Source organism: Neurospora tetraspora, assembly GCF_033439725.1.
Source record: "Neurospora tetraspora strain CBS 560.94 chromosome Unknown B0H65scaffold_3, whole genome shotgun sequence".
Lineage (NCBI taxonomy): Eukaryota > Fungi > Ascomycota > Sordariomycetes > Sordariales > Sordariaceae > Neurospora > Neurospora tetraspora.
In genome coordinates, this window is record NW_026944385.1 from 1,592,533 (window position 1) to 1,618,372 (window position 25,840).

At 46.9% G+C, this 25,840-nt stretch overlaps 5 protein-coding genes and 2 non-coding genes across 7 annotated transcripts; 6 read left to right on the forward strand and 1 right to left on the reverse strand.

Moving 5' to 3' along the window:
* Window positions 1-269: 269 nt before the first annotated feature.
* On the forward strand, window positions 270-1,753 carry B0H65DRAFT_154205 (uncharacterized protein). Its single transcript, XM_062821126.1, has one exon. The coding sequence runs from the start codon at window positions 455-457 to the stop codon at window positions 1,367-1,369; it is 915 nt and encodes a 304-aa protein (XP_062682816.1). The 5' UTR covers window positions 270-454; the 3' UTR covers window positions 1,370-1,753.
* Window positions 1,754-2,038: 285 nt separating this feature from the next.
* On the forward strand, window positions 2,039-3,432 carry B0H65DRAFT_424721 (beta-lactamase/transpeptidase-like protein; the record flags this gene model as incomplete). The annotated part of the gene is made up of 2 exons (XM_062824525.1): window positions 2,039-3,229; window positions 3,286-3,432. The coding sequence occupies 2 exons, from the start codon at window positions 2,039-2,041 to the stop codon at window positions 3,430-3,432; spliced, it is 1,338 nt and encodes a 445-aa protein (XP_062682817.1).
* A 59-nt stretch (window positions 3,433-3,491) lies between these two features.
* On the reverse strand, window positions 3,492-6,489 carry B0H65DRAFT_154201 (uncharacterized protein). The gene has a single exon (XM_062821125.1). The coding sequence runs from the start codon at window positions 6,305-6,307 to the stop codon at window positions 3,551-3,553; it is 2,757 nt and encodes a 918-aa protein (XP_062682818.1). The 5' UTR covers window positions 6,308-6,489; the 3' UTR covers window positions 3,492-3,550.
* A 568-nt stretch (window positions 6,490-7,057) lies between these two features.
* Window positions 7,058-8,404, forward strand: B0H65DRAFT_154277 (uncharacterized protein). Its single transcript, XM_062821128.1, has 2 exons — window positions 7,058-7,783; window positions 8,038-8,404. Exons 1-2 carry the CDS (start codon window positions 7,203-7,205, stop codon window positions 8,303-8,305), a joined length of 849 nt encoding a protein of 282 aa, XP_062682819.1. The 5' UTR covers window positions 7,058-7,202; the 3' UTR covers window positions 8,306-8,404.
* A 3,345-nt stretch (window positions 8,405-11,749) lies between these two features.
* On the forward strand, window positions 11,750-11,855 carry B0H65DRAFT_t157. Its single transcript has one exon. It is a non-coding gene; the product is annotated as a tRNA-Leu (tRNA).
* Window positions 11,856-12,572: 717 nt separating this feature from the next.
* On the forward strand, window positions 12,573-12,644 carry B0H65DRAFT_t158. The gene has a single exon. It is a non-coding gene; the product is annotated as a tRNA-Met (tRNA).
* Window positions 12,645-23,810: 11,166 nt separating this feature from the next.
* B0H65DRAFT_521988 (uncharacterized protein) lies at window positions 23,811-24,541 on the forward strand (the record flags this gene model as incomplete). Its single annotated transcript, XM_062828765.1, has 3 exons — window positions 23,811-24,033; window positions 24,254-24,359; window positions 24,428-24,541. The coding sequence occupies exons 1-3, from the start codon at window positions 23,972-23,974 to the stop codon at window positions 24,539-24,541; spliced, it is 282 nt and encodes a 93-aa protein (XP_062682820.1). The 5' UTR covers window positions 23,811-23,971.
* Window positions 24,542-25,840: the final 1,299 nt, after the last annotated feature.

Here is a 25,840-nt window from a genome sequence, read left to right on the forward strand (position 1 = left end):
CAACGGCACACGCACTTGCCAAGAACACCGAGACCCCGCATGCTCAGGGATTAATAAGCCAGATGCTAACCTAAAAGGGTATTAAGCTTTCCTCTCGGACAAGAGCTTAGTTACCAATGGAACCGATTCGATGCATGAGAAGTCGCGATCGAATTGAAAGACGTGAAGCACGACAGCGCAGTCGTACAAACAGAAAGTGCATTGTGTAAAGTCTGAAAAGTGTTTGATTTCTTCCAATCCATCCCATTCAACCCGCCCGCTCTTTCTCCCTTGCATCAACCGACCCGAACTGCAGGAAGTCGGAGCTCCCCATCAGCAACTCCCGTCCCGTGCTTATCTGATAAAGCTGTCCCCTCCCCCGACTCTGTCGTCATTCTTTTTCGCAACTCCCATCGAACAAACCAAAACGCCATCAAACCAACCAAAGTAAACCAATTCCAGCCCAACCGTTACAATGGCTCTTAGAACCATCCTCGTCACCGGCGCGACCGGCCAACAAGGCGGCGCCGTAGTCCGCGCCCTCCTCAACCACCGCAACTTCGACGCCTCCCCCCTCAAGATCCTCGCCCTTACTCGCAACGCCTCCAGCCCCTCGGCCCAGCGCCTCGTCGATTCCAGCAAGGGCATCGTCCAGCTGATCCAGGGCGACTCGACCAACCCCAAGCCCATCTTCGACGCCCAGCCCAAGGGCTCCATCGACTCGCTCTTCGTCGTCACCACGATGGGCAAGCAGCCCGAGGAGCAGCAGGCGATCCCGCTCATCGACACGGCCGTCGAGCACGGCGTCAAGCAAGTCATCTTCTCGTCGGTTGACCGCGGCGGAGACGAGAAGAGCTGGGACAACCCATGTCCCGAGATCCCCCATTTCGTGGCCAAGCACAACGTCGAGGTGCACATCCGCAACAAGGCCGAGAAGGACCCGTCCCAATTCTCGTGGACCATCCTGCGCCCCGTCGCCTTCATGGACAACTTCAACCCGGGCTTCTTCTGCAAGCTCATGACGGCCATGTGGCGCAGCGCCCTCAAGCCCACCACCAAGCTGCAACTCACGGGCGTTCGCGACATTGGCCTGTTTGCTGCCGAGGCCTTTCACAACCCGACCGAGTACGCCGGCAAGGCCGTGGGCATTGCGGGCGACGAGTTGACGCTCGAGGAGGCCCGCGAGAAGTTCAAGAAGGTTACTGGCAAGGAGTTGCCCGAGACGTTCACCTTCCTCGGCTCCCTGATGCTCTGGATGGTCAAGGACATGGGCGCCATGTTTGCCTTCTTTGAGAACCAGGGCTATGGAGTGGATATCGAGGCCACGAAGAAGATTGTGCCGACGGAGGACTTTGAGACGTGGTTGAAGGAGAGCAGCAAGTGGAAGTAGGGGGACATGGATGCTGCTGCTGCTGCTGCTGCTGCTGCGTCGAGGTGTACGATACTCTTCTGTTGTCCTGTTTGTTTTCTTTTGTCGGATTTGCTTGTTGGCTGAGGCTGCGAGTCAAAATAGTTACCATTAATTGAGTGGATAATAGAGATTGTTTTAGCAATTCCTTTGTCTTTACGTTCGAGCACGCGGGGCACAAAGGATCTCAAGGGTATCACCACTTCACCAGAGCGGTAGTGTAGGCGTAGTCGAACACCAGCAGTTGCAAATCCTACCTCAGGAACACCCCCTCGCATTGCCTGTTCGGATTACAAAATGATTCATCCTGAGTGAGATACTGTGTTACATTGTCGGCTCAGGAGCGGCCGTCGTGCGGGGAAATGGCCGCCGTTCCTCGCACATTGAGATGGAGAAGGATCATACATCGATCGCCTGTCGGTTCTTGGCCCCTGTCAAACAAGACTAGGCACCTACCAAAGATTCTATATAAAAACTCTTGAAGCCCCTCACACAAAAGTCTGCCTGGAGTTAACACATCAATTCCAACTCACACCGTCTCACACCTGCTTGCATCGAGAGGGAACATCCTCTAACAACATCGGCATTATCTAGACCAAAACTCACAAACCCCCATCTCCTCCCCAAGTCTACACCTCCCAAGTCATCACAATGACCTCCGCCAAATCCACCCTCGACCAAATCCTCCACCGCTACACCACCCACCCCGACTCGCCTTCCACCAAAGACAAACTTCTCGGCGCCGCCTTCGTCGTCGTCGACAAATCCGGCCCCATCTACTCTGGCGCAGCCGGCCACACCTCCCTCCCCATCACTTCCTCCTCCCCAGCCTTCTCAACCGACTCCTTCCTCTGGGTCGCCTCCCTCACCAAACTCCTCACAACCATCTGCCTAATGCAACTCGTCCAGCAAGGCAAGCTTAGCCTAGACGAGGATATCCGTGAAAAGTTGCCGGAGTTGACCAAGGCCGGAATCCTCCGAGGTTTTGACGACGACTCAAAGTCCGGAGAGGGAGAGGGAAAGGGAGAGGGGAAAGCGATACTGGAAGAGATCACCAAGCCGATTACTCCAAGACAGTTGCTCACGCACTCCGTCGGCCTATCCTACGATCTCGGCCACCCCCTTTTGGAGAGATGGGCCAAAGAAGTCGGCAAAAAGGGCGACACGAATTCCATGACTGTGGAAGGGTGGACTACTCCCCTTTTGTTTGCGCCGGGTGAAGGGTGGGTATATGGAACGGCGTTGGATTGGGCGGGGGTTTTGTTGGAGCGGGTTTTGGGCGGCGCCTCGGGTGGTGAGAACACGACGACGCTGGGACAGTACATGCGCAAGAACGTCTTCGAGCCGCTGGGCATGGAAACCTCGACACTGAAGCCGGCTGCTGAACCCCTAGAAAAACTGGAAAAGAGGATGAAAGACAAGCTGGTCCCCGTGGCGCTGAGGGATGCCGAGACGGGCGAGCTGTCGCAGGGAGAATTGCCGATCTCAACGGCGTGGGATCCCAAGGCGGAGAGCGGGGGTGCGGGGTTGTGGACTACGGCGGAGGATTATGGGAAGGCTTTGGCGGCGGTTTTGAGGGCTGCTGACGCTGATGAGGGGGAGGGGGCGCTGGGGCTCAAGAAGGAGACGCTTGATCAGATGTTTAGTCCGCAGTTGAATGAGAAGGGGCTGGAGATGATCAAGGAGATGGGGAGGGCGTTTCATGCGGGTGTCATGCCTGAGTTTCCGGAAGGGTTCGAGGCGGTCGATCATGGCTTGGGCGGGCTTCTGAATTTGGAGGATGTGGAGGGTAAGAGGAGGAAGGGGAGTATGATGTGGCATGGATACTGCAATTCGCATTGGGTAAGTCGGTCCTACTCTGGTCATTGTGAACGGACGGCTAACGTTTGGGGATGCAGTGGATTGACCGTGAAACTGGCATTGGTGCGTGCCTCTTGGCTGAACAGTTTCCCTTTGCCGACCCGGTGGTCATTCAGCTGTACAACGATCTCGAGCGGGCGGTTTATGGGGAGCTGGTCCCCGAGTGGAAGGCGAAGGCTGCTTGAGGTCTAGTTACCATGTTATCCAGAAATGAGCCGCCGTATGGCTATAAGTTACATGACCAGAAGTAGTAGATCTCCAATTGAACTCCTATAACAGTCCTACAGGCGATCCATTGTTAGTCTATTGACTACAAGCTTCTTCAGTAGCCGTAACTCCTTCAATAGCTACAACCTCTTCAGTAGCTGCACTTGTATCGTCAGCAAATCCCATTTGCGTCAGGAACTCCGTGGCACCCTCGACAAGCCTCCCGATTATCTCGGACCCTTTGCCGTTGCCAGCCTCTGCAGCAGCCTTCAAGTCCTCACCCAGGTAAGTGGGCAGTTTATCCAGCTTCGCGGGCGGATCACCTTCCCCTCCCTTGTATTTAACCCGTTGTTGCATTTCGGGCCCAAAGGCATCCATGACTTCTTCCAAGAACAACGCCGCCTCGTCAAACAGTTGTAGGTAGTCAAGCTGGAGAAGGCCTTCCAAAAGTGTCTGGACAGAGTCATCAACCAGCTGCAGCATCTCGATAGGCGACAACTTGGACAGAACCGCTTTGCGCCGCAGGTGCTCCTCGGTCTTCTCGTCCAACTTGGGTGGCGCAACCGAATAAGTACCTGTCGTCGTGCCGTTCACATCTCCGTCCTCCAATAACTCATTCGCCTCCCGAGTGGAACCCACAAGGGTACGTGGAGTTCCTCGGCGCCGTTCGAGCTGTAGTCGATGCATGGCCAGATGCTCCATGTAGGCAATCTCGTAGTAAGAGTCTTCTTCGGCAAAACCATAGCGATAGTACAAAGTTCTTCGGATCTTGACAGATTGGGCGAACCCGGACCTGTTTGCGAGATCGGGAGGGCCGTCCCAGCCTGCTGGTGGCTTGATCGCCAGTTGGTAGTTGTGGATAATGGCGACGGGGTCCTTTACACCAAGGAAGCCGCTCTTGAACATGCTGTCATCGAGGTAGGTTTCGTTAAGCATCTCCATGTTGGGCCAGACAGGTAGGCTTGGATCGGCAGCACGAGCGGCATGATACAAGTAGGACGCAGCCTCGAGAACGTAGGTGAAGGCGGCAAACTGGTGGCCCATTTCGCTATGCACAAGCCTTGCGCGGAAGTCGAGCAAGCCGGCAAAGACTGGCTCGTTCTTGAGGAGGAAGAACTCCTCTGGGTCTTCGTCAATCCCCATTTGTTGGAAGCGGAACAGCTTGTCTTCGTAGGTGAAGTCTTCTAGCAGGAACTCGGTGGTGTCCTGGATGCGATCGCTGTACTCCCGCTTAAATGCCCTATCTCTGGTTACACTGCTGGGATCGTGAAGGCGGAGCGCATTCACCACTCTTTGGCCCGTCTTTTGCATTTCGTTGAACGGATTGATGACTTCTTCCTCCATGATGTGGCGGATATCGACCCACAGGTGGAAGGAGAAGATGAGGGAAGACGTTACAGCATGCCTCTTGAGCGATTCCTGCCAGTCTTGCAACAGCAGTGGCTCGGCTGGGAGTTTTGGGGGAACCTGCCCATTCTTCTTGAGGGCCTTTAACAAAGAACCCTCTGTGATCATCTGAAAGCTGATTGTGTTTTCAAATTCCTGCCAGGTCTTCATGTTATGTGCGCCATAGACAACCTTTTTGCGGGCTGAAGGCGGCAGCATGGGAACCTTGCCGGGAGGGACGTTCTCGAGGGTCCGGTATATTGTACAGTAAGACATAAAAGCTAACCAGTCAGCCTCGTCTCTCCACAAACGCTCGTCGTGTTCCTCCTGGCTCAGATCATCGTACGAGTCGTAATCGATGTGTTCGATGCCAACCTGTATGAAGAGCATGTCCATCATAGAGTTATACTGGGTGAGCTCGGGATGGAACTTGAGCGCCTTCATCAGGTCCCACTCCAGCATGTGGAATAGCTCGAAGGCGGCGTTGGTAATGACGGCCAAGGTGTTGAGATAGACGGACCGGTCGTACCAGTAGTCGCACCATCGCTCTTGGACGTAGTTTCGGATGGTGTTGAAGTCTTCGAAGAAGCAGTAGACCATCATGTAGAAATCGAACTCGTCGTCCTCGTCGTCCTCGTCTGCCAAGGGGAGGCCCCAATCAAACGTGTCCAGCCACGAAGTGTCGTCATTATTGTCTGTCGTGGAGGGGCGAGGGGATGTCCTCGTCTCGCTGCGGCGTTCTTTATGCGGCTTCCTCTTTTTGCTCTTGTGTGATTTTTTGGACCTCGTGGACTTTCGGTCATCTTCGGACGGTGGATCGGCTTGGTCGTCTTCAGCTGCGTCGGGGGGCGTCTGGACTTCGAGATGGGTAAACATGTTGATGAGATCGGACAGGCCCATTGGGTTCTTCTCGTCGGGCTTCTCGTTTTTGGTGTCCTTGCGGCGAGCCGAGGTCAGGGCCTCGAACTTGGCAAGGATGCGCTCGAGGACGTTGATGATGTGGGCGTGAGTTTGATTGCTCTCCTGGAGCTTTCGGTCGGCCGGTCGCTTGGCGGCGGCGCCACTGAAGAACTTGAAGCTCTTCTTGCGGAGGTTGACGACATCACGGAGGATGTTGACGGCGGCATCGGGGATCTGCTCGGGCTCGGCGTTGTCGGCGATCTTGAGGGCGAGAATCTCGAGTTCGGTCCAGTGGACAGATTTGGCACTTTCGACGTTGGTCTCGAGGCGGGGATCGGCAAGAGGGGTGACTGTGGCTTTGGCTCGTGCCTTTTTCTGTCGTCGGGATTCCTTTGCGGGGGCCGGGGCTGTCTCGACGACTTTTGTCTGATGGGACGGGGCCGTGCCGTTCGGTTTTCGGGACACGACCTTGTCGGCGGTTTGCTTGACCCAGCTGGTGAACTGTGCCTGGGCAAGCTTGTAACGAGCCCATGTGCCGCGGCCCACTCGATTCTCGGTCGATTCCATGTCTCAATGAATAGAGACTCGGGTAGGAGCGTGAAATGGTGTCGACATCGGGGATGGGTTGTTCGGTGTCAATTCCCGTCGTGCCAGAAGCAGCCTCGGCATCCAGTTATTTTCGTGTCAAGTCAAACGACGTCACGCGTCCGGGTTCCAGAGGAAGACGTGCCTGGCGGGGAGCCCCCCTGCGCGCCCTGTACAGTCCAATGCTGTTTGGTTGTTAGTTTGGTACACTTGGTATATTGGACGATATCCATTCCGAATTGTCCCAAACCTTATAAGGCCAAATTGAATGGCTAAGCACGGATCCAAAAGGCATTAATAAGATTCTATATGACATATTGAACTTCGGAAATAGTATATGCAAGATAAGATTACGCTTTAATCATAAAACCAAACGAATCAATTAGACATAAAAACACCTAGGGAAGTTGATGCGAGGTCTTGAGCTAACAAACAAACCAGTATTGGACTGTAGGTGGCCTGTGCTCTTCCCGGGACTCGGGCGGGGTCACTTCAGCATCCCCTCGTCAACAACATCGAACCCAATTCTACCAGTGCAAACAAAAACAACACCTACAGAACGGCGATTTGCAGAAAAACGTTCATAAATGCTGTTGTCCGACGCTATCTGAGCAAATTTCGCCCCTACCATGTGTGCCTACCTCGAAGTCAAGAGCCAGTAATGAGCTAGGCTTCAGGAAAAGACATCTACCACTAATGCACAAGTCTCGCCATGGCCTTCAGGGGCTTCAGGGGCTTTTCACTGATTCTTTACCTACTGCCCAACTCCAGCTTTCTCCCTTTTCAACATCATCATACACGCTGGACCTTGACACAAATACGCAGCCATATCCATCATCCGAACATCAACTACCCTCCACTCTGATCGCCATCTCAAATGGGCTCCAATGATGTGCCGCCCGCCCATTGCCCGTCATGGGTAGTCCCCACGAGTACCGCTCTGCTCGGCATCGGCGTGCTCTTCTGGGACGCGACCTACATCTTGATGACGCGCCGCGCCCTAGCCACCAAGACCTACGGCATGCCGCTCCTGGCCCTCGCTCTCAACGTTTCATGGGAGCTGGTCTATGCCTTTTACGTCAGCGAGATGATACTGGAGAAACTCGGGTTTGCCTTCTGGCTCTTGCTGGACATCGGCCTCATCTACACCACCGTCCACTTCGGTCCCGAGGCCTGGCGTCTTACGAATCCGTGGGTAGGCCGAAACATCGGCTGGCTTTTTGCCCTTATGACCGCCGTCGGATGCGTGGGTCACTACGCCTTTGCTGCCTGGTGGATGTCCGAGCCTCACCGGGGTTCCGGCGATAAGACGGGCAAGTTCTGGGCGGGCCAGGATGGATATGATGCCACCGAAGCGGCCTTTTGGTCTGCCGCCGTTTGTCAACTGGCCGGCAGCGCGGGGAGTCTCGCCATGCTCATAACCCGGGGTCATTCTGGGGGAACAAGCTATCTGATTTGGTAGGTTCCAAGACTTCCCTTTTTCTTCTTCTCCGTATGTACTTGTACATCGAAATGGCAGACGAGTACGCGATTCGGATATGGGTTCGACCAAGGCGGTAATATCTCCGCTGGAACAGGACAATGCCGCAAATATTTGCGAGTTTGACAAGCGGCCATCGTTTCACATACAATGCCACACCCGCGCCTTGCGCTTAAGGAACCCATCACAATCATGGACATCTCCACGCAAACGTCACTAACAAGTACGCCAGGCTATGTCGAGCTCTCGGAACACTGGTCGGTTTGGTTTTAGCCAACGTCTTCCTTTGGTGGTTCTGGCCAGAGGCGCATGGCTTCGTCTTCAACCCCTTTGCCGTATTTCTCTGGGGGACTTCTCTCGTCTGCGATATCTTGTATCCTTTCGTACTGTGGCAGGTCCGCCGGTCCGAGGTGTTGCTTCCAGACGGTACGCTCGCCATGTCAAGACCTGGTGAGGCCGCCATGGCAGCCCCCAGGAACCATCAGAAGAAGAAGCAATAAGGTCTTCGTGTCTGCAAGGGGCTGGATTGATGTTCAGACAGGTAACGATTGGCAGTCAAACGACCACTGTTTTCCCTAGATCCCAGCGAGTGTCTCTGCTTGAGACTTGCCCGCCTCCAAGCTGCATACAATTCCCATCATGTGCTCTATGGTCGTCATCGGCCTCAGAACTCTCGTTGCGTGTAGGGCGGTAGCAAGATGCCGCACAAATCCAGCTTCGCGTGCATCGAGAAGACAGCCAACAGTGGCATACACGTAGACACCAACATACACAGCCCTATGCACAGTGTGTTTCAAAAGCACAGCCTACCGCCAATGTGTTTCGTATGCCGTCTTGACAGGAACTGTTGTTGCATTCTACCAACCAGAAACAAGCTTCCATAGGGCAGAAACAAGTTGACGGTCAACCAACATCGAATGGTAAAGAGCCACGACGGTGAACGCGTCAAAGTGAAGCGATCGCCTGCATAAACGACCAAAACAAGCATCACGTCCACGCTCTCGCGTGAACTCCTACTATTCCACTTCTGTCCTTGCGCAGATAAAACGGAGCATAACCAGGGAATGCCGTCCAGTCAGTTCCTCGAGCGACCGTTTTGATCTCTTTGTACCTGTGAGAAGGGTCCAAAGTACTTCTGACAGACGAATCATCAATTGGTGAAGGCCCATGGCCAGCCAGGACATGCCGCCAGAGTCAAAAAGGGAAGTGGAAATCAGGCCATGGGAAATCCGAAATTGTGATATCGATCACTCAAGCCACGAGCAGCCACAGATGGGTACGCGACCCCGAGCAGTAGGCGAGCCCGGACCCCCGGCACTGGGATTTGCTCGACAACTTGACAGGTCGCAACGGGCGGTCGTGATCGCTCACATGATTGTTGACACCACGCTAGAGATCCTGGCTACCTCGTTGACGGGCATCACATACCTCACACATGCTCACCTGCACGCTACGGGATACCAGAAAGCAAGCATCCGGGGAACCCCTGGGGACAACGGGGACTCGGACGGGTTGTCCATCGTCGATGTGCCTTATCTCTCTGGGAAGGGCCGTCCGAGACATCAAGGGATCCCTTTCTCAATTCCTAAACCGTCGGTGACTTTTTTGCTTCTCTATTCCATTCGTCGACCAACCGAATGACCTATCAACCGAATTAAGCGTACAGCTCATACAGTCCGGCACTAGTAACCCACACTCACCTTGCTCATGGCCATGCAATGGAAACAGTATCAGAGGGACTCGAAACTCACACAACGGATTGTGGGAGGCCTATGGTATCCCCTAGACCCCTACACAGGAATATCTCTGCGAACTCGACTGTAACTCACCGACCATCGTCACTTTTCCAGACCTTGCAAGAACGCGCACTATCCTTCAGTACCGAACCCAAATACCGGGTACCGTTACAGAGCGGACTGTCCTGTCCAGACAAAATGTCAAGCGAGATATGATCACCGACCAAAGCGCCAGGAAATCAGTCGATTCTGAATCAACACCATGGGAAAATGACTGGGTTAGATATCTCACCTTCCTCACACACATTCTTTGGTTCCCTTCCTCTTCACCACACGGCCCTTCCTCTTGAGAACCATTCCCAACAGACAGCAAACTTTGCTTCTCTCTGAACTTCGCAAAACCTTCCCAACCTTGGAATGGCTTGCCCGCGCCTGCGCGTCTATTTTTGGATTTATACTTCCCAAGCCATTCTGTCTCACAACTAACCCAGTGTGCACCATCCCTCTCGAGGAAGTTACTAGGTTACCTAGCACATTGCCGACCACTCCTTTGCCCCGGCCTCCAAACCGCAACCGGCTACTGGACGCCGTACCTTGTCGCGCTTGTCTCGGACGCAGCTGTTGCCGGACGATCTCGATCATGGACATGGGATGGAAGCTAGGGAACGTTTATTCATTTCCATCTTAGTGTCTATTTCTGGGTCTCAGGCACAGTGTCTGTCGTCGAACGGTAAAGGTAGAAGTAGTTGAGGTAGCTGTACATATGTAGCTCTCCACTAGCCTTGAAAGCTAACAAAGCCAAGCAGCAAGCAACAAGGCTCGCGATATGCACAATCCTCATTTACCAACAGCTTGGTAGACTACCTCTGCTTTTCGTTAGTTCCAGTTCAAACTTTGATGAACAGCTCACCATCGATCACAAGACAGCGGAAGGAGGAACTCTGATCGTCAAATTCATGTCATGAAATCTCGGAGTTTGTCTGTCTGCCTGTCTGCTGTAGAGTTGGGCCTGGGCAACACTACCTTAATGAATCCGAGAGCCGGGTTGTTGGGACTTTTGCATTCCATGACTTCTGGTCTCTGGTAGTCCGGCTTGACCGCCGACCGGCTGGCGACTCTAATTCCCATGGGCATTTACCGATTACGATGTTTGTCCACCTACCTTTCGGACCCGAATGTCATTGCAAAACTTACTGAAAGCGGATGGACATACGGGCATACGGACTTAGGACTACAAGCTTGCTATCTGCCTGGTTCTTAAGTGTGTGTTTGCAACGTCAGTAGGTACCTATCCCTCTCGAAGTCTGCCGGTTTTGATGCCGTTGACAATCATACCAGTTCTATCAGTCACGAACTAAGGTAGGTACAGGTAGCCAGGCAGTTCAGCTTGACTCCGGCCGGTCACATGAGAGTTTGCACATGCGGTCAGTCGGTTTGCCGGCGCGGGTACCTGATTCCTCAATCCCTGTGCCTTTGTACGGCAGAAGACAGAAGCAATGCATTTCAGGCACCAGAAAACCCTAACAACGCTTCGGCCGTTGGTGAATGTTTGCTTGTTTTTCCCTGGACTTCTCCTCCGGGCTCCGAATGCAGTACTTTTCCCATTCGTCCACCCACTCTAAGATCTCTATCTGAGACCTCGCCGTTGCCGTCGCCGAATTCCTTGCCCTTCTGGGACTGGACTGGATGTTTGGTATTCCTTTTCCTTGGGGGTTTGAAGTGAAAAAGAAAGCGTAAGTAGGTAGAGGTACACAGTCGTATCGAGAAGTGAGTAGAGGTCGGAAGCACCCTGAGGACTCGACGTGACCTTGACTGTTCAGTTTCTCTCATAAAACGGACAATTCCGGATCGACCGAAGATCTTCCCCTTCCTTTGGTGACTGGACTGGAACCAGTTTTACTTATCTGAAACTAGTCAGGTAGTAGGTACAGTGCTATCTGCCGGTTGCTGGTAGAGAGATGTTGACTGGAGACTTCAGTATACAACCAGGTGCTTGCTGTACAGTGCCAATCAACTCTAACTCCGTTGTCTACAAGTATTCACAGCAACTGGATACATCAGTTTCAAGGCCTCGAGCACCGCATAGCCTGCATAATAAACTTCAATCGCGCTTAAGAAACCACGTCCGTTCGTGAGCCTGGCTGGCTGACAGTAGCCCCCATCCCTCTTAAGGTCAGTTATTGTTAAATATCTTTCATCCAATCAAAAGGCAAGATGGCCGAGCGGTCTAAGGCGCCACGTTAAGGTAAACCCTTAATCTTCTCCAAGAAATCCGTGGTCCGAAAGGGCGTGGGTTCGAATCCCACTCTTGTCATTATCTTGTTATCTACCTTCGCTCAGGTGGGTCGGATCTTGTTTTTTCTTTCTGGATTCCGGTGATGACCGGGATACCGTGGTGAGCGTTAGGGGTATTTCGGTCTTCGGAAGTGCGTCGTCATCGGTCAGCCAGATGAGATTCGTATCCACCTTCACTCAGGTGGGTTATCTCTTTTTGTTCTTTCTGGATTTTGGCGATGACCGGGATACCGTGGTGAGCGTTGGGGGTATTTCGGTCTTCGGAAGTGCGTCGTCGGTGTCGGTCAGCCAGATGAGATTCGTACTTTTTGCTTGTTGAAAAGTGCATAGGTATGTGTGGGATCGTTGTGAGGCTATTGCATCGGCAGTGAAATTGCAAACTCGCTGCTAGGGAGTTTTGGTCGACGATCGTTGTTTGCTGCTGCGAAACGTATATGAAAATGCCGGTTGGCTTAGTCCATCAACATGGCAAAGAGATAGAAACAGCACGAGTATCACCAGTAAAAAGACTGATGTTGTTGAAGAATGAACTATGAAGGAGAGAGTAACGAGTTCATTATCATTTGTGGCAGAGTTGAAGTCAAAGCCAATGTACCTAACTATGTAGATAGTAGACTCTTCAAGCGCTGCGGCAGATGTGCAGAGTCAAAGTGCAAATCAACGTAAACCAACCCAAACCCTCTTTGGCGTATATGTACACATGCCCTGACAAAAAAATATCAACAACAGCTAAACAAGCTGCATGGCGCAGCGGAAGCGCGCCGGGCTCATAACCCGGAGGTCACTCGATCGAAACGAGTTGCAGCTACTCAACCTTCTCTTTTTTTTGGCTTTCTTCTCGTTCTGTGTTTGCATTGATTTTTTTTTTCTTTGTGATGTACTTGTGGAGTCCCCGATAAGGCGAAGTAGACCAAAGAGTTCTCCGGGTTTGGTTCTGGGTCCATATGGAGGTTCTGGCCAAGGTCTCCACTACGGCCCGGTCCGCTCTCGCTCCGGGACTCCGGGTCCGGCTTTGTGACTTGTAACTGGTTGGTCCTCGTGAGTGTCGTTGTTGACTGATGAGACAACTCGGGTTATGATGACTATGTTACGACTTTGCTAACATCCCTTTCCCTTTTTATGTTGACCAGTTGCTGTTCTCATTTCAGTCAAGTTCTACGGTGTACATACATGCGCAAGTTCCATAGCGGTTTTAGTCCTGACCCCCACACTTCAGTTGCCAACCGTCATGGATATGTTGTGTCCCTCGTTCAAAAGTCATTATCAGGGCTATGGACACATCTACAACTTTCACCTCCGCGAACTCGGCTATCGGGAGAACAAAGCGCAAAGGGTATGGAGAACGACGGGAGAAGGAGCAGCCCTTTTCTTGCGGCTTTTTCAGCAGGTTAAGATCAGGAATTCAGAATCAGGCTTAGGATCAGGATCAGGATCAGGATTATCAGTTTGTAAGAGCGTGTCATCGGTTGGTGGGGGACGTAGAGCTCCATCTTCATCCTACCCCCGCGCACTGTGGCGTACAATCTAGTACTGGTTTGTTAGCTTGGTACCTACTCCTGGTATACTGGACGAGATCTCTTCCGAATTGTCCTAAACCTTTCAAGGACTAAATAAATGGCTAGGTACGGATCCGAAAGGCATCAACAAGATCCAATACAGTGTATTTTATTTTGGAAAATGCATATTCACAATTAAGCTACACTTTGATCGAAGAACGCAACGAATCACTTAGATATGAAAATACCTAGGGAAGTTGACCCGAGGTCTCGAGATAACAAACAAACCAGTATTGGACTGTACATGGCGCATCCCATTCCCCCATTGATGCTTATCATCATCCTGCTTACGCCCTCCTTCATGTTTAGCGACGTGTGCAGTTGTTCTTACGACCACTCGAAGCCCACTTGATGGTGGTAATGCCGATAGCATCATGTCCATTCTGTGTGGTATTGCAGTAGGGTCGCTGATTTCACATGTCAGACGGGATGTTCCGAAGAGAATCACCCTCTGAAGCTTCCGGGGTTGTTCGGAACCAGGGTCTCTGGTCAAGGGTCTGCTCTCTTGGACAATATGAAGCTGACATGAGACGAGAAGCTCGTCATGATGGCTTGCAGGATGAGACGATTAACAGTCACAGTCAGCTACGACATTTAATCATGTGAGAAGTGATTACCTTCCTGATTTGTGCCAAGCGGCCTGGAATAATAAGATTAGCAGGACTTTGTTCGGGAACCACGGTCAAGAAAGGAAGGAGAACAGAAGCAACTCTAACACGACTGTTCCCGAAGAAAGCTCGACTAAGATGCGCTGAAGGCGGCAGAAGGGAGTACACTGACAAGCTTGTGATAGAAACGGTGAGGTGCACCGTTTCCCTCATGCTCCGTTTTGGACGAATGAGCCTGAAAACATCGGGAGCCAGATAAGGAAGACCGGTGGCTTATCAGGTATCATCGAGGCACGGATTGGGACATCGTCTGGCATTGCTGGGAGGTAGCACCGAAGAGACAAACCGGTGTCACCCCAACTGAGTATTAGGACAGATCTTATATAACTCGGTGAGCCGGCCGGATGGAAAGACCCATGGAAGATGGAGGCTCGATGAAAGTGTGGGGTTTTATAGGGCCGCATTAACGACCAGGAGGTCGAGACGTTACAGAATGGAACCCCAGAAAGTTCCATGACATGGAGGTACGTGATGCCGCGTGGTTAGCTAGTCCGATGACTGAGACACATACGGAACGACGGGCGAATGTCTGGCTTCGGGTTATAGTATCTGATATGGGATCTTCAGATGCTACTCGGCTGAAACAGACACTCCATGTGTGCTTACCGAGTCGAATATAACCGAAGCCGACAAAGCCTGCCTAACTGTAGCCCTGGAGACAGCGGCAGGGTGGGAATTGGTAGATTTACGCCCAACACCCATATGTAGAGGTACTAAACCATGATTTCTTAATACTGATACTTGGGCGCATACAGACGTGTGTTCACCTGGTTAATGGTGCGTATTCTTGGGTGCGGCAAGGCGACCAAACATATAGCCGCGAAAACATAAAACACTGCAGAATAACCGACATCATGTGGCAGATGTCAATACCGGGAAAGCTGGGGGCTGGTTCCAATGTCCCGTGAGGGTCGAACTTGTGCTTACCGACTTTCAAGCCCGGTTGCTTTGGGTCAAGGCACCGGAGACACGAGCCGAAGCTCGTTGCATTTCCGGCCGAGATGCAGCGTATGCTACCGTCGACTGCCACTTCAAGTGCCGGCGCTGCCTCCCCTCTGGTCGTTGAAGGTCGATATTAGTTCTCCCGGAGAACGCTCTCCACAACCGATCTTGCTAGAAGTTGTCCCTTTTGGGCGGTTGGCATGCTGTGCCGAGCGATCTGCGCGTCATGCTATAGCTGATACAGCGATACGGCCACATGGCAGACGTAAGCTGCCGCAGCTATGTATGGAGCCTGCATTCTTTTGGGTTCGCGACTTTTGTGGGTTAGGGGCGAGTCTGTAGTCTGAAGCAAGTGAATGGGTTTGGACTTGGGGACCACCGTCAGCCATGTGTAATGCCCGACTGGTAGACTCGAGTTCTCGGAAACCATCAGTCGATGCTGACACGGACGTTGAAGCGTTGATAAATGCTGTGGTAGAGGCACGAAGCCGGAAATTTGGACTTCGGACAGACGGACCGTCAAAGAAGATCGGGTACCACAATGTCAACGGCGGTGGTGCAACGTGGGTGTCTGTGCCGAGTCCGCCCAAACATGTCTCTCCAACGGTTCGTCTAAACTTGACCTGCATTTGCTGGGCCCTACAGGGAAGAACCAGACCATGAACGCCTGTCATATGTAGCCCTCAGAGACCCAGGTTTGAGAGAACGTCATCGAAGAAACCCCATGGAACTGTTTGTCTTGGCGTGTTCTAGAGGTATGACATTTGGGACCATGGAGGTCGTCTCTCCGAGGGCGTCCATCAGCGGGTGTTGATCAGTAAAGCTGATAATTCATCCAAGCAGGCACCGGAAATCAGGTGATGAAAAGATGAGGTCGATCGATGCGGAGAGCGTCCATCCTGCCTATACTCGGGATTCGATGAGCGTCGTCGTGTCCCGTTGGCCCTGGGCGTCTTGTGGGTGTGAAGCTTGGTGTCTGTGATGCGGCCGCTGTAAGGCCGCTCGCTGTAAGAATCAGCTTTAGGCGTCATTTGAGGTCCCGGGCTCCCGGCCTTACCGCAGCTTGTCAAAGTGGTCCACCCCTACCACTGATCGATCTCCGGCATCTTTTGTCATTTGTGACATTTCCTCCTACCGATATTGACCATGGACACACACAGACCCAGACCGGTGAAAAGATGTAAGGCCTCTAGGGTGTTCGACACTCGGATGGGGCGGGGTAGCATCGTTGCCATCAACCATATTTGACAAGTACAAAGCTCGCCTTGTACTGGTACTTTGTCCACGACTTAAACATGTTGAACGAGACAAGCGGGTGGTGGCTCTCGGTGGCTCTGCTGGCATCCGATCCGATACAAGGAAAAGCTGGAAAGCCGGTCCTACAGCAGCATCAGGAAAGAAACGAGGAGCTTCGGAATTGTTCCAGCTTCTGCAATACGATAATGGCAGCTTGATGTCGCGAAGCACAAGGCGGTTTCATCGTGGCCGGATGATGTTTGGGTGTTGGTCGTTGAAAGGTGATGGAGTGTCGTTCAGTTGTTGGTTCTGCGTTGAGGAACACCTGAAAGCACGGACTGCACTGCACTGTGGGCAATTGCAGAGGGCACCTCACTTGTAGCAGCCGGCAGGCAGATGCCCGGCAATTACCCCGCCCACTATTGGATCCTCAAGGACATGGACTTCTCTCCAGTGTCAACATTCGGACGTTCACGACAACCACGTCCACGTCCATGTCGGCGACCACGACCACGGCCTGTCCCTTTCCGCCTGCGGCTATCCGCGTTCATCTTGATCATTATGATATCCGACCCATCTGATCGACTATCGGATCTCGGCATCGCGTTCCAATCGACACACGCTGATGATGGGCAAACTGCATGTGTAGGCCAGTTCAGTCTCCAAACCTGCCTCGAGAACGCTACTGCTGATAGCCGCTGTGGGAGGGTTCAAGTGCTCCGAAAGAACTGCGCAGACTGAAGGCCTCGAATTCGAACTGTCAATCCTCTCGGCGATCAAACTGTTCCTGTCAATCCAAGCCTGTGGATGCAGACAGTCCTGGAACGTCACAGGTACAGTACCTTGCTGCCCCGGCGTCGGCTGCGGGGCAAGCGAGCGAGCTGTCAGATTCAAGGGTGGTTTTAGCCATACCATATGGAGGTTAGCGCTCCAGCCACCTGATATTGCCTGATTTCTGGGCATATCTGGGTTACCCTAGCACCCCCCATACCTTCTGGGCGAGTTAGTTACCTATATTCCTAAATTAATTCTACACCGTTATATTTGATAATTAATAGTCTGATTTGCGTATTCACGTTTAACGCTACGATTATCAATTACAAGCAATATCCCTATGAAACTAATAACGTTAGTTATATCCTTGTTAAAGGAATTTACTGATAAAGCTATTATAGTTATCTGTAATACCCTTACCGATTAGCCCAATTGGTATAAAACTCTCAAGAAATTCGTTAATAGTAATTAGGACTTTAGTAATTAGCTATTTAAGGGAGGATTTATAATTTAAAGGGTTTTACCCCTGAAGCCAGAAGATTTCTTCCTTATTAAGTAAGTAAAGGACTGCCTTGTAGCGGTAAAGAAGGAGTTTATTAAATTTAATAGAAGAATCCAGATTAAGAAGGCCGTGATTATAATTATAATAACTATTACTATTATAATTATTAATACGATTGGTACTATTACTGAAACTGTTATTACTATTTAATTCTAAGAAGAAGCCGCCACTGGCGCTAGTAAAAACGATAAGAAAGGAAGTTTGGGAGAAGAAGACGAAAAAGAGGAAAATAATAAATATTATATTGAGTAGGATATTAGGGAGGATATAATTATTAACCCCTCTACTGACCTAATAGTTATTAGGAAAATAGTATACGATTAAATTAATAATATATATAACGTTCGCTATAAGTATTAGAAAAATTTTGACGACGCTAATACCCGAATTTGTAATTTGATAAATATTTATATCGCCGCCTATTATACCGATATTTTATTTGAATAGGATAAATCTATCCGCGATTGGTTTAAAGAGATTAAGAATTAAATTAATTATCGACTTATCGATTAAATTATTAAAATTCGTCGAAATTATTAGACCTTTATTAAAGAAACTATAAAGAAGTAACCTAAGGATTTCGAGAAGTAGCTATCCAATTAGGAGATCTTTATTATAAATAGGAAGAGATTCGGAATTGATAAAGTAATTTCCTCTATTTTATAATTTACCGATTTTATTAATATAGTCTGTAAATATAAATTTATTTAGGTTAGTAACTCTTAGAAATTTAATAACGAATTCGAAGAAATATCTTTAAAATATAAGGATATATCCGCTAATTTTAAAAGGGTTGGTATATTAGAACGTACTATATTATTGATTAATTTTAAGAATATTATAATTCGAAGCGTTTAAAGTATTAATTAATTTGGTTTATGAGAATTCGCGTTAAATAAAGAGGACGTTCCTAATTTTAATTATAAAAAGAAGCGGAAGGTAACTGTAAAGAAGAAACGCGGCGTAAATAAAAATGCGAAGGATTTTTTACAGCAGAAAGAGAGAGGAGGCGTTACGCCGCTTTGTAAGGTTTACGAACGAAGCCTTTACTTAATAATACGCTATTAATATTTAATACTTAAAATTAGGGATAATCCTAAATAGAAATTAAGCGGCCCTATTTAGAAATTTATTAATACAAGTTTTGAGAAGTATCCCGAAATTAGTAAAGAGGTTGAAAAAATTAAGAATTAAATACAGGACTATTTTATTACCTTTATATAAATTATTACTTGGAGAAATTAAAGGAAACGAGAAATTAGTACTTGTGATTTAATATTTTATATTAAATAAAGTATTTTCAATGCAAATAGCGGTAAAGGTAATATTTATTTACTTAAAAATTTTATAATCTTCGATTCCGGGGCTTCTATTTATATTTTTAACGAAATTAATCGTTTTTCTTCGTTTCGAATAGCGTCCCTAAAGGATTGCGTCTAAGCTAGTAAATTCTAAATATTTATGAAGGGTTTTAGGATTATTAACGTAGAAGTATAAAAAGAGAAGGGAATTTTAAGGTTATAATTGAAAGAAGTAGCCTTCTACTTTAATTCTATTATAAATTTTATATTATTATGCCTACTTTAAAAATAAAATCTTTATTAAGATTATAAACCTTTTAATAATTACTTCCGTCGGTTAAATAGTTTACTCTTTTATTTCCTTTAAGAAATTTATTATTAAATAGTCTTTAAATACTTATTCCTCTCCTTTAATTGCGCCGCCTTCTTTACTTATCGAAATCGCTTTAATTTCTTTACCGGCTATTACGTATATAAAACGCCTATTAAATTCTAATATAAACAATTTAATTACTATAGTCTTTAAATCCTTGAATACTTTATAACGTTTAAGGCGCTAGATTTAAAGGGCCCGCTACTTATTAATATAACGCATACGGTATTTTAAAGATTAAATAATAAGTTAAATGAAAATTACAAAATAGGGAATTTAGCGCGGGAAAGCGTCTCGCCGTCGATTTCTTTAAATATAAAATAAGGAGAAGTAATTTTAAATATATTATATTTATTACTTATTAATAAATTAAATTTATTTAGGATATCTATATAGCGAACCGAATAATTAAGGCCATCGTTAAAACATTCCTTTCAATTATTAATATAATTAATTATTAATATAACGTTAAAATTAAATATATTAAATACGATAATAAATTTCATAATTAATATATTAACGACCAATTAATTATTTGCCTTCTTATTCTCGAACCTTTAATATTTAATATCTAAATTTAAAACGGCAATACTAAATATTTAAGGTATATAATTAAAGAAAAGGCGCGTATAATAATAAATAGCGTTAAATTCCCTTATAACTTCTAATTTCAAATCGTTTTAATTTCGATCTACTTTATTAACCGATCGCCTAAATGTTTTTACAATCAGAAGTCTCTATACGAATGGTTTCATATTTTTATAACTTATTATAAAGGGGTATGAATTAAATTCTATAAATTTAATTTTAATTATTTACGTATTTATAGTTATAAAGTATATATAATAACGGATATTAAATAACAAAAAGAGTAACGGCGTAGAAAGTTTTAATTAGAAGCCTAAATCGGATTCCTTATTAATTATATTACTTTTTCTATTTATTAAATTTAGAACCTATAAACTAACTATATCGTCTATACCCGTAATATACTTTTTAACGAAAATCTAATTTATTTAAGGAACCTTAATAATTTTGAAGAAAGATTAAAATTAGTAACGACGAGATTGCCAATGTATTTAACCGAATTAATTAACTTCTTTAATTATCTATATAATATTTCGAACCTTTTAACGCAATTTAAAATATAGAAGATAATAGTTTTACTTATCTCCTACCATTATTCTTTAATAACGAACCTTAAAAAATAGTAACGAAACCGTTTCAAAATTAATAGAGCCTACCGTTTAGAATAAAATATTTATCGACTTTATATTTGGCTACCTTACCCTGTTAAGTATACTATTAATTATTCTTACTACCGAGCTTATAATAAATTCATTTCGAATATTACGATTTAAATAATTTCTTTAAATAAATAAAAGAAATATATTTCGATAGCTATAAAGAGATAAAATTATAGGTTAAAATTAATAAAGACGTTCCCCGTATTAAAGGTCTTCAAATACTCGACTATATATAAATATATATATATAAATTCAATAAATATAATTGGTTATTAAAAATAAAAGCTCGCTTCGTGAAATAGAAGAAATTAATGATATAATTATAGTAAGGAAATATGTACTTCTACGTTAGCTAATCGTTTATTTCGGTCAATTATCGCTTACGCCGCCAAATTTAATTTTAAAATTATTTAATATAATATAGTAAACGCCTTCGTTAATACTTACTTTAATAAGGAGATTTATATATATATACTTCTTCATTATCAAAAGTATAGTATTATTTTTAAAATCTTTCAAGCCCTCTATAATCTCTAACGAACTGCCTTATTATAATAACGAAAGTTTAACGGGACTTTTAAAAACTTAGGGTTTAAACTATTATTCGAGGACCTATATATCCTCAAACGTAATGGAATCTTAATTTTCTACTATATTAACGATATTAATTTTGCCTTCGATAAATTATAATATAATAAAATTACCCAGATTACGAAGAAATTAGAGGAGAAATATAAATTTACTAATAGTAATAACCTTTAATAGTTTTTAAGTATTGAAATTATTCGAAACCGAAAGGTAGGTTATATTTAGTAATCCTAATAGGAATATATTTATAAAATTATTAAATTAATTAAAAATCCCTATACTTTTACATTTATTCCAATAAATAATGAAGAGTTTATACTTTATAATAGTATAACCTCTTTTAATAAAATCCAGAAATATTAAATTATTATTGACTTTATAATATATATTACTCTAATTACCCAGCCTAATATTACTTTCGCCGCTAGCAGACTGGTTTATTATAATTATAATCCCGGTTTTTAATATCGTAAGATTATTAATAAAATCTTGTACTACCTTTAATACTATTTTAATTTCTCTCCCTATTATAGTAAGTTAACGAAATTCGAAATCGTTTTAAATACGTTATATGCTGACAATTCTCTAAATTGAAAGAATTCGTATAAATTTATAATTAAATAAAAGATAATATCTACCTTAATAATAAAAATAAAACTATTATCGATCTCAAACGCTATTAAGGAAGCTATCGCTATTATATATCTATATAAGGACATTAATATTCCCTTCGATAAGGATATACCCGTAATCAGTTGTAATAATATACAAATAATTTATATATTAAGTATTAAAGTAGCGAAGCTTATAATTAAATTGAAGTATATTGATATCTATCGTTATTAATTAAAGTAGGAGATTATAGAGGGAAGGATTGAAGTTGAATATTTAGAAACGAAGAAGATATTAGCCGATAAATTAATAAAGGTTCTAGGACAATTGGATTACGAAAAATTCCGGGAATTAATAGGAATAACGAATATACTAGCTCGTAAGGAGATAGAGATAGATAAGGAAATTCCGGATAATATTTTAGAAGATATTTATAATTTGGCTAGAGAAATTAACGTATTAAAAGAGAGACTTTAAATAGCTTTACTTTTACCCTATTTAGAAGGTTTGCAAGTGAGAGGGTATGTTAGATTTAAAGGTGGTTTTAGTTATACTATATGGAGGTTAGCGCTCTAACTACCTGATATTGCCTGATTTTTGGGCATATCTGGGTTACCCTAGCACCCCCTATACCTTCTGGGCGAGTCAGTCACCTACACTCCTAAATCAATTCTGCACCGTTACATCTGACACGAGCGCCATGCAGAGCAGCACACTGCAGGAGCTGTCACCCCGAGTCAACATCGATCCAACACATCGGTCGGAATCACGGGCTGCCCGCTTCTTCACACGCTGAATATCCAAAGGGAATGGTGTGGTCGAGAGTGATTAACCGTCATCACATTATTTTTTGTCTCACCCAGCGATGTAGATAACTCAAGTTCAATCAAACAAGGGTTTGAGGTTGATTGAGTGGGTTAAGTAATCGAGTTGAGTTGATTGATTGCTTGATTGATCAAGTAATTGCCAAGAATAGTGGGGCCTATAGCGAACCCTAACCCTGACCTTAAATACCGCCTCCAAAGCCCAGACCGCGGGCAAAATCGACAACTTTTATTACCAAAAAATAATACTGCCGGGCGGCCAATTAAGGTCAATCAAATTGACGGTCTGTAATTGCTTGATTGACTTGGAGGGACAGCCCGATTTGATTGCTTGTATTTGCTTGATTGCTTGAACTTGGCTTGGCAACTTGACTTATCTACATCGCTGGTCTCACCACAGTCGACGACAGGACCCTGGCACTGGTGTCAAACCCAAATGCCACATGCCAGCCCAAACCATCATCAACTTTGTACGGCCTCATCCATCCTAGTTGACAAAGCATCTACCCGTCGACACGAACAGCAACAAGCTTACAACACCCTCTCGTCCTCGGGTTTATTCTCCTAAACGGTCTGAAAAGGACGGCGAACGGCAGCGCAACGCCCGCACTTTGTTGCTGCATCTACATCTCTGCGTATTATATTGCGCCAGCAAGCAATCTAAGCCACACCTCGACTCGATACTGGGACCTCTTCGCCCACGTGGTGTTGGTGTTACGCGTTTAATAAGCCCTGTCATTATCAACAGAGTGGTTACTCGACCTTCTCGTAATCACCATAGCAACACAGCGGCAACCCTCACGAAAACAAATAGTTGAACAAGTCGGCCACCTCCTTCATGGACACAATTTTGCTTGCTTTCGGCCGGCATTGTTCAGCTTCTTCGGATTGGCTGCCTTGTTATTTCTTCACCGGCAAGTTAACTGTTTTTATTTCTTCTTTCTCTGCATGGCTCTTTTTTGACAAGCAAACAAACGTCATCTGCTCAACACTCCTGACTTTCGATACCCTCTGGTGCACGCCACAACGACAACCAGGCGTCCGTGACGCTGTGATAGGTATGAAGCCTTGCTGCCCTGTAACTTCCGCCGGCGCTTGCGAGATGCGCTTATCCTTCGATGGGCTTCAGCGATGCACATCAAAGCACTATCTGGGATGTGCAACACTATTGCCCACGCACTTCCCAAAACCTCCAATGGCGTACGCATGGTGCCTGACGGTCACTACCACATGCACACAATGACGAAAAGCCATCGGCCAAAGATACCCAAACCATCAAAGTTCGGCGGATGCTTGCTTGTTTCCACTTCTGCTGGGGGTAAAACACCTTGAGCGTAAGAGAAGCCTATTGCCAGCAAAGGTCGATAACAAACATGCGGCAAACATGAATCTCTAGCCAGTCAGGTCGACCACACATTCTGTCACGAGACACGATACACACATAGCTTAGATATGAGCGTGGACAGCTCGGGAGCGAACACGGCCGTATTCCCACGCACAGTTGTGTTTGATAGGTAAGAGATACTACACAGTACTGCTTCAAAGACCATGGAAAAGAAGCAAGGACGGGCAGCCAACCACGGCGTTTTGAGGTACAAACATATCCTCTTCGACCCAATGTACCCCCACACACCACCCACTCAGTAACTGCAAGATCACGGTGTTCCAGACCAAACTATTCAGACCGGCAGCAGATGCCTGGTAGACCGATGCAACTACATCCGTGTAGCACAGGGCACAGGGCAAAGCCGTACCCAACGACCGTCTACATCCCCACATCGTGCTTCCGGCCACGGAAACTTTACCGGCTTCTCCCGGACCGGGCGAGCCTCCTCGGACCGTATAACTATTCCAGAATGCCCGTATTGACTCGCTGGCTGCCTCTACGCCCACATCGTGCCAACAAAGCAAGCCTCGCACAGAGATGGAACTAAGTGGAAAATACTACGGCTACCCGACGGACGTGTTACTTCATCTGTTCATACCCTCAGTCGTCACCGGCTTTCCAGCATCGTTCCATAACAGTCATAAGGCTGCGCACATCCGTCCACACACGCAAGGGAGGACTTACATGGTCGTCGTCGATGGGCTGACGCTTACCCATATGATGCAGTGTAATGTTGACAAGTTACCTTGAAGTGTTACACGCCTCAAAGGGCTGCATGACCGGTCGGCCGAGTTGATGAACCATCGTAGCACATGCTAATTGTTGACTACCTTCCCTGACAGCCATTGGTTTTTGGTTTCCTACCAGGTTCTACAGGTATGCTGCCCTATGGGTTGGTCAACACTCAATGGCAGGCTCTGGTGTCTGTAATGTCCCCCTACAGTAACATAACAGGTTACAGGTAGCAGTCTCAACCTTGCACTCGCTGAAATTGAACAGCAAAACTCCGAAATCTCAAAACTGTATTAACCAGAATTCAAGACATCGAAACCATGCCAGGTACTTCCACGCATGATCTTTCCAACTAGACCTAAACAAAGAAGCTTGAAAAGGTTCGAACCGAACCGAACCGAACCGTGACCGAACGGAGAGCCATGTGTTGGCGGCGGTATTTCCCGCTATTTAGTGCTCACTTTCCAATAGCTTCATGTCTAGGTAGTCCCTCACAATCCCTAGAGGTACCTCAACAACATGACGAAGATCCGCACTACCGAAGGGATCGAGAAATTCCAACATGTCTTACAACATACACAGTACGCCTGGGGAATCAGCGCTAAAGAACCGATAAAAATCGTGCTAATACCCCCACATTATAAGAGAAATCACCCAGGATCGCGATCACAATCATACCTACCTTAACTCTAGTGTATAAGCCTCACCACCACAATGGCATATCCCATAGGTACTGTACGTTGTACGTATCGCTCCGTCACTAACCCAAAATCCCATATCCCATCATGATCCGACTCCGACTCCATAATTCGACTCCGCGACCCGCTTTCTACCGCTGTCGCTGACCTGCGCGCGAGACCCGCAATTCCGATCCCGATGCGGTGCGATGAGGCCCGGAGCTTTCCCTTTTGTGCGCCTGATGGACATGGACATGGAACATGGACATGGAACATGGACATGCAGTTCCGTCCATTCATTGTCCACGGACGATCTTCCGAAATTACACTACAGTATTTTCCCCTGCTTCCACACTAAAACGAACCTGGGCAGCCAATTTTTTGTAATGTATGTGCCTATAGTACGTAGCCATCGGCCCCGATGTCCCGTCTCAAGGTGATTGATGCCGTCAGCAACCGTCAGCAACCGTCACGTCATGGCTTCCTCCCACGATCAGTGACCTTCGGTGCCGCTCAATTCAACTA

What these genes read in the sequence shown, in the direction of transcription:
- B0H65DRAFT_154205 (XM_062821126.1), top strand. Translation starts at nt 455, where the DNA reads ATGGCTCTTAGAACCATCCTCGTCACCGGCGCGACCGGCCAACAAGGC.
- B0H65DRAFT_154201 (XM_062821125.1), bottom strand. Translation starts at nt 6,307, where the DNA reads ATGGAATCGACCGAGAATCGAGTGGGCCGCGGCACATGGGCTCGTTAC.
- B0H65DRAFT_154277 (XM_062821128.1), top strand. Translation starts at nt 7,203, where the DNA reads ATGGGCTCCAATGATGTGCCGCCCGCCCATTGCCCGTCATGGGTAGTC. An exon ending in GGAACAAGCTATCTGATTTG is followed by an intron (nt 7,784 to 8,037) that starts GTAGGTTCCAAG and finishes CAAGTACGCCAG; the next exon opens with GCTATGTCGAGCTCTCGGAA.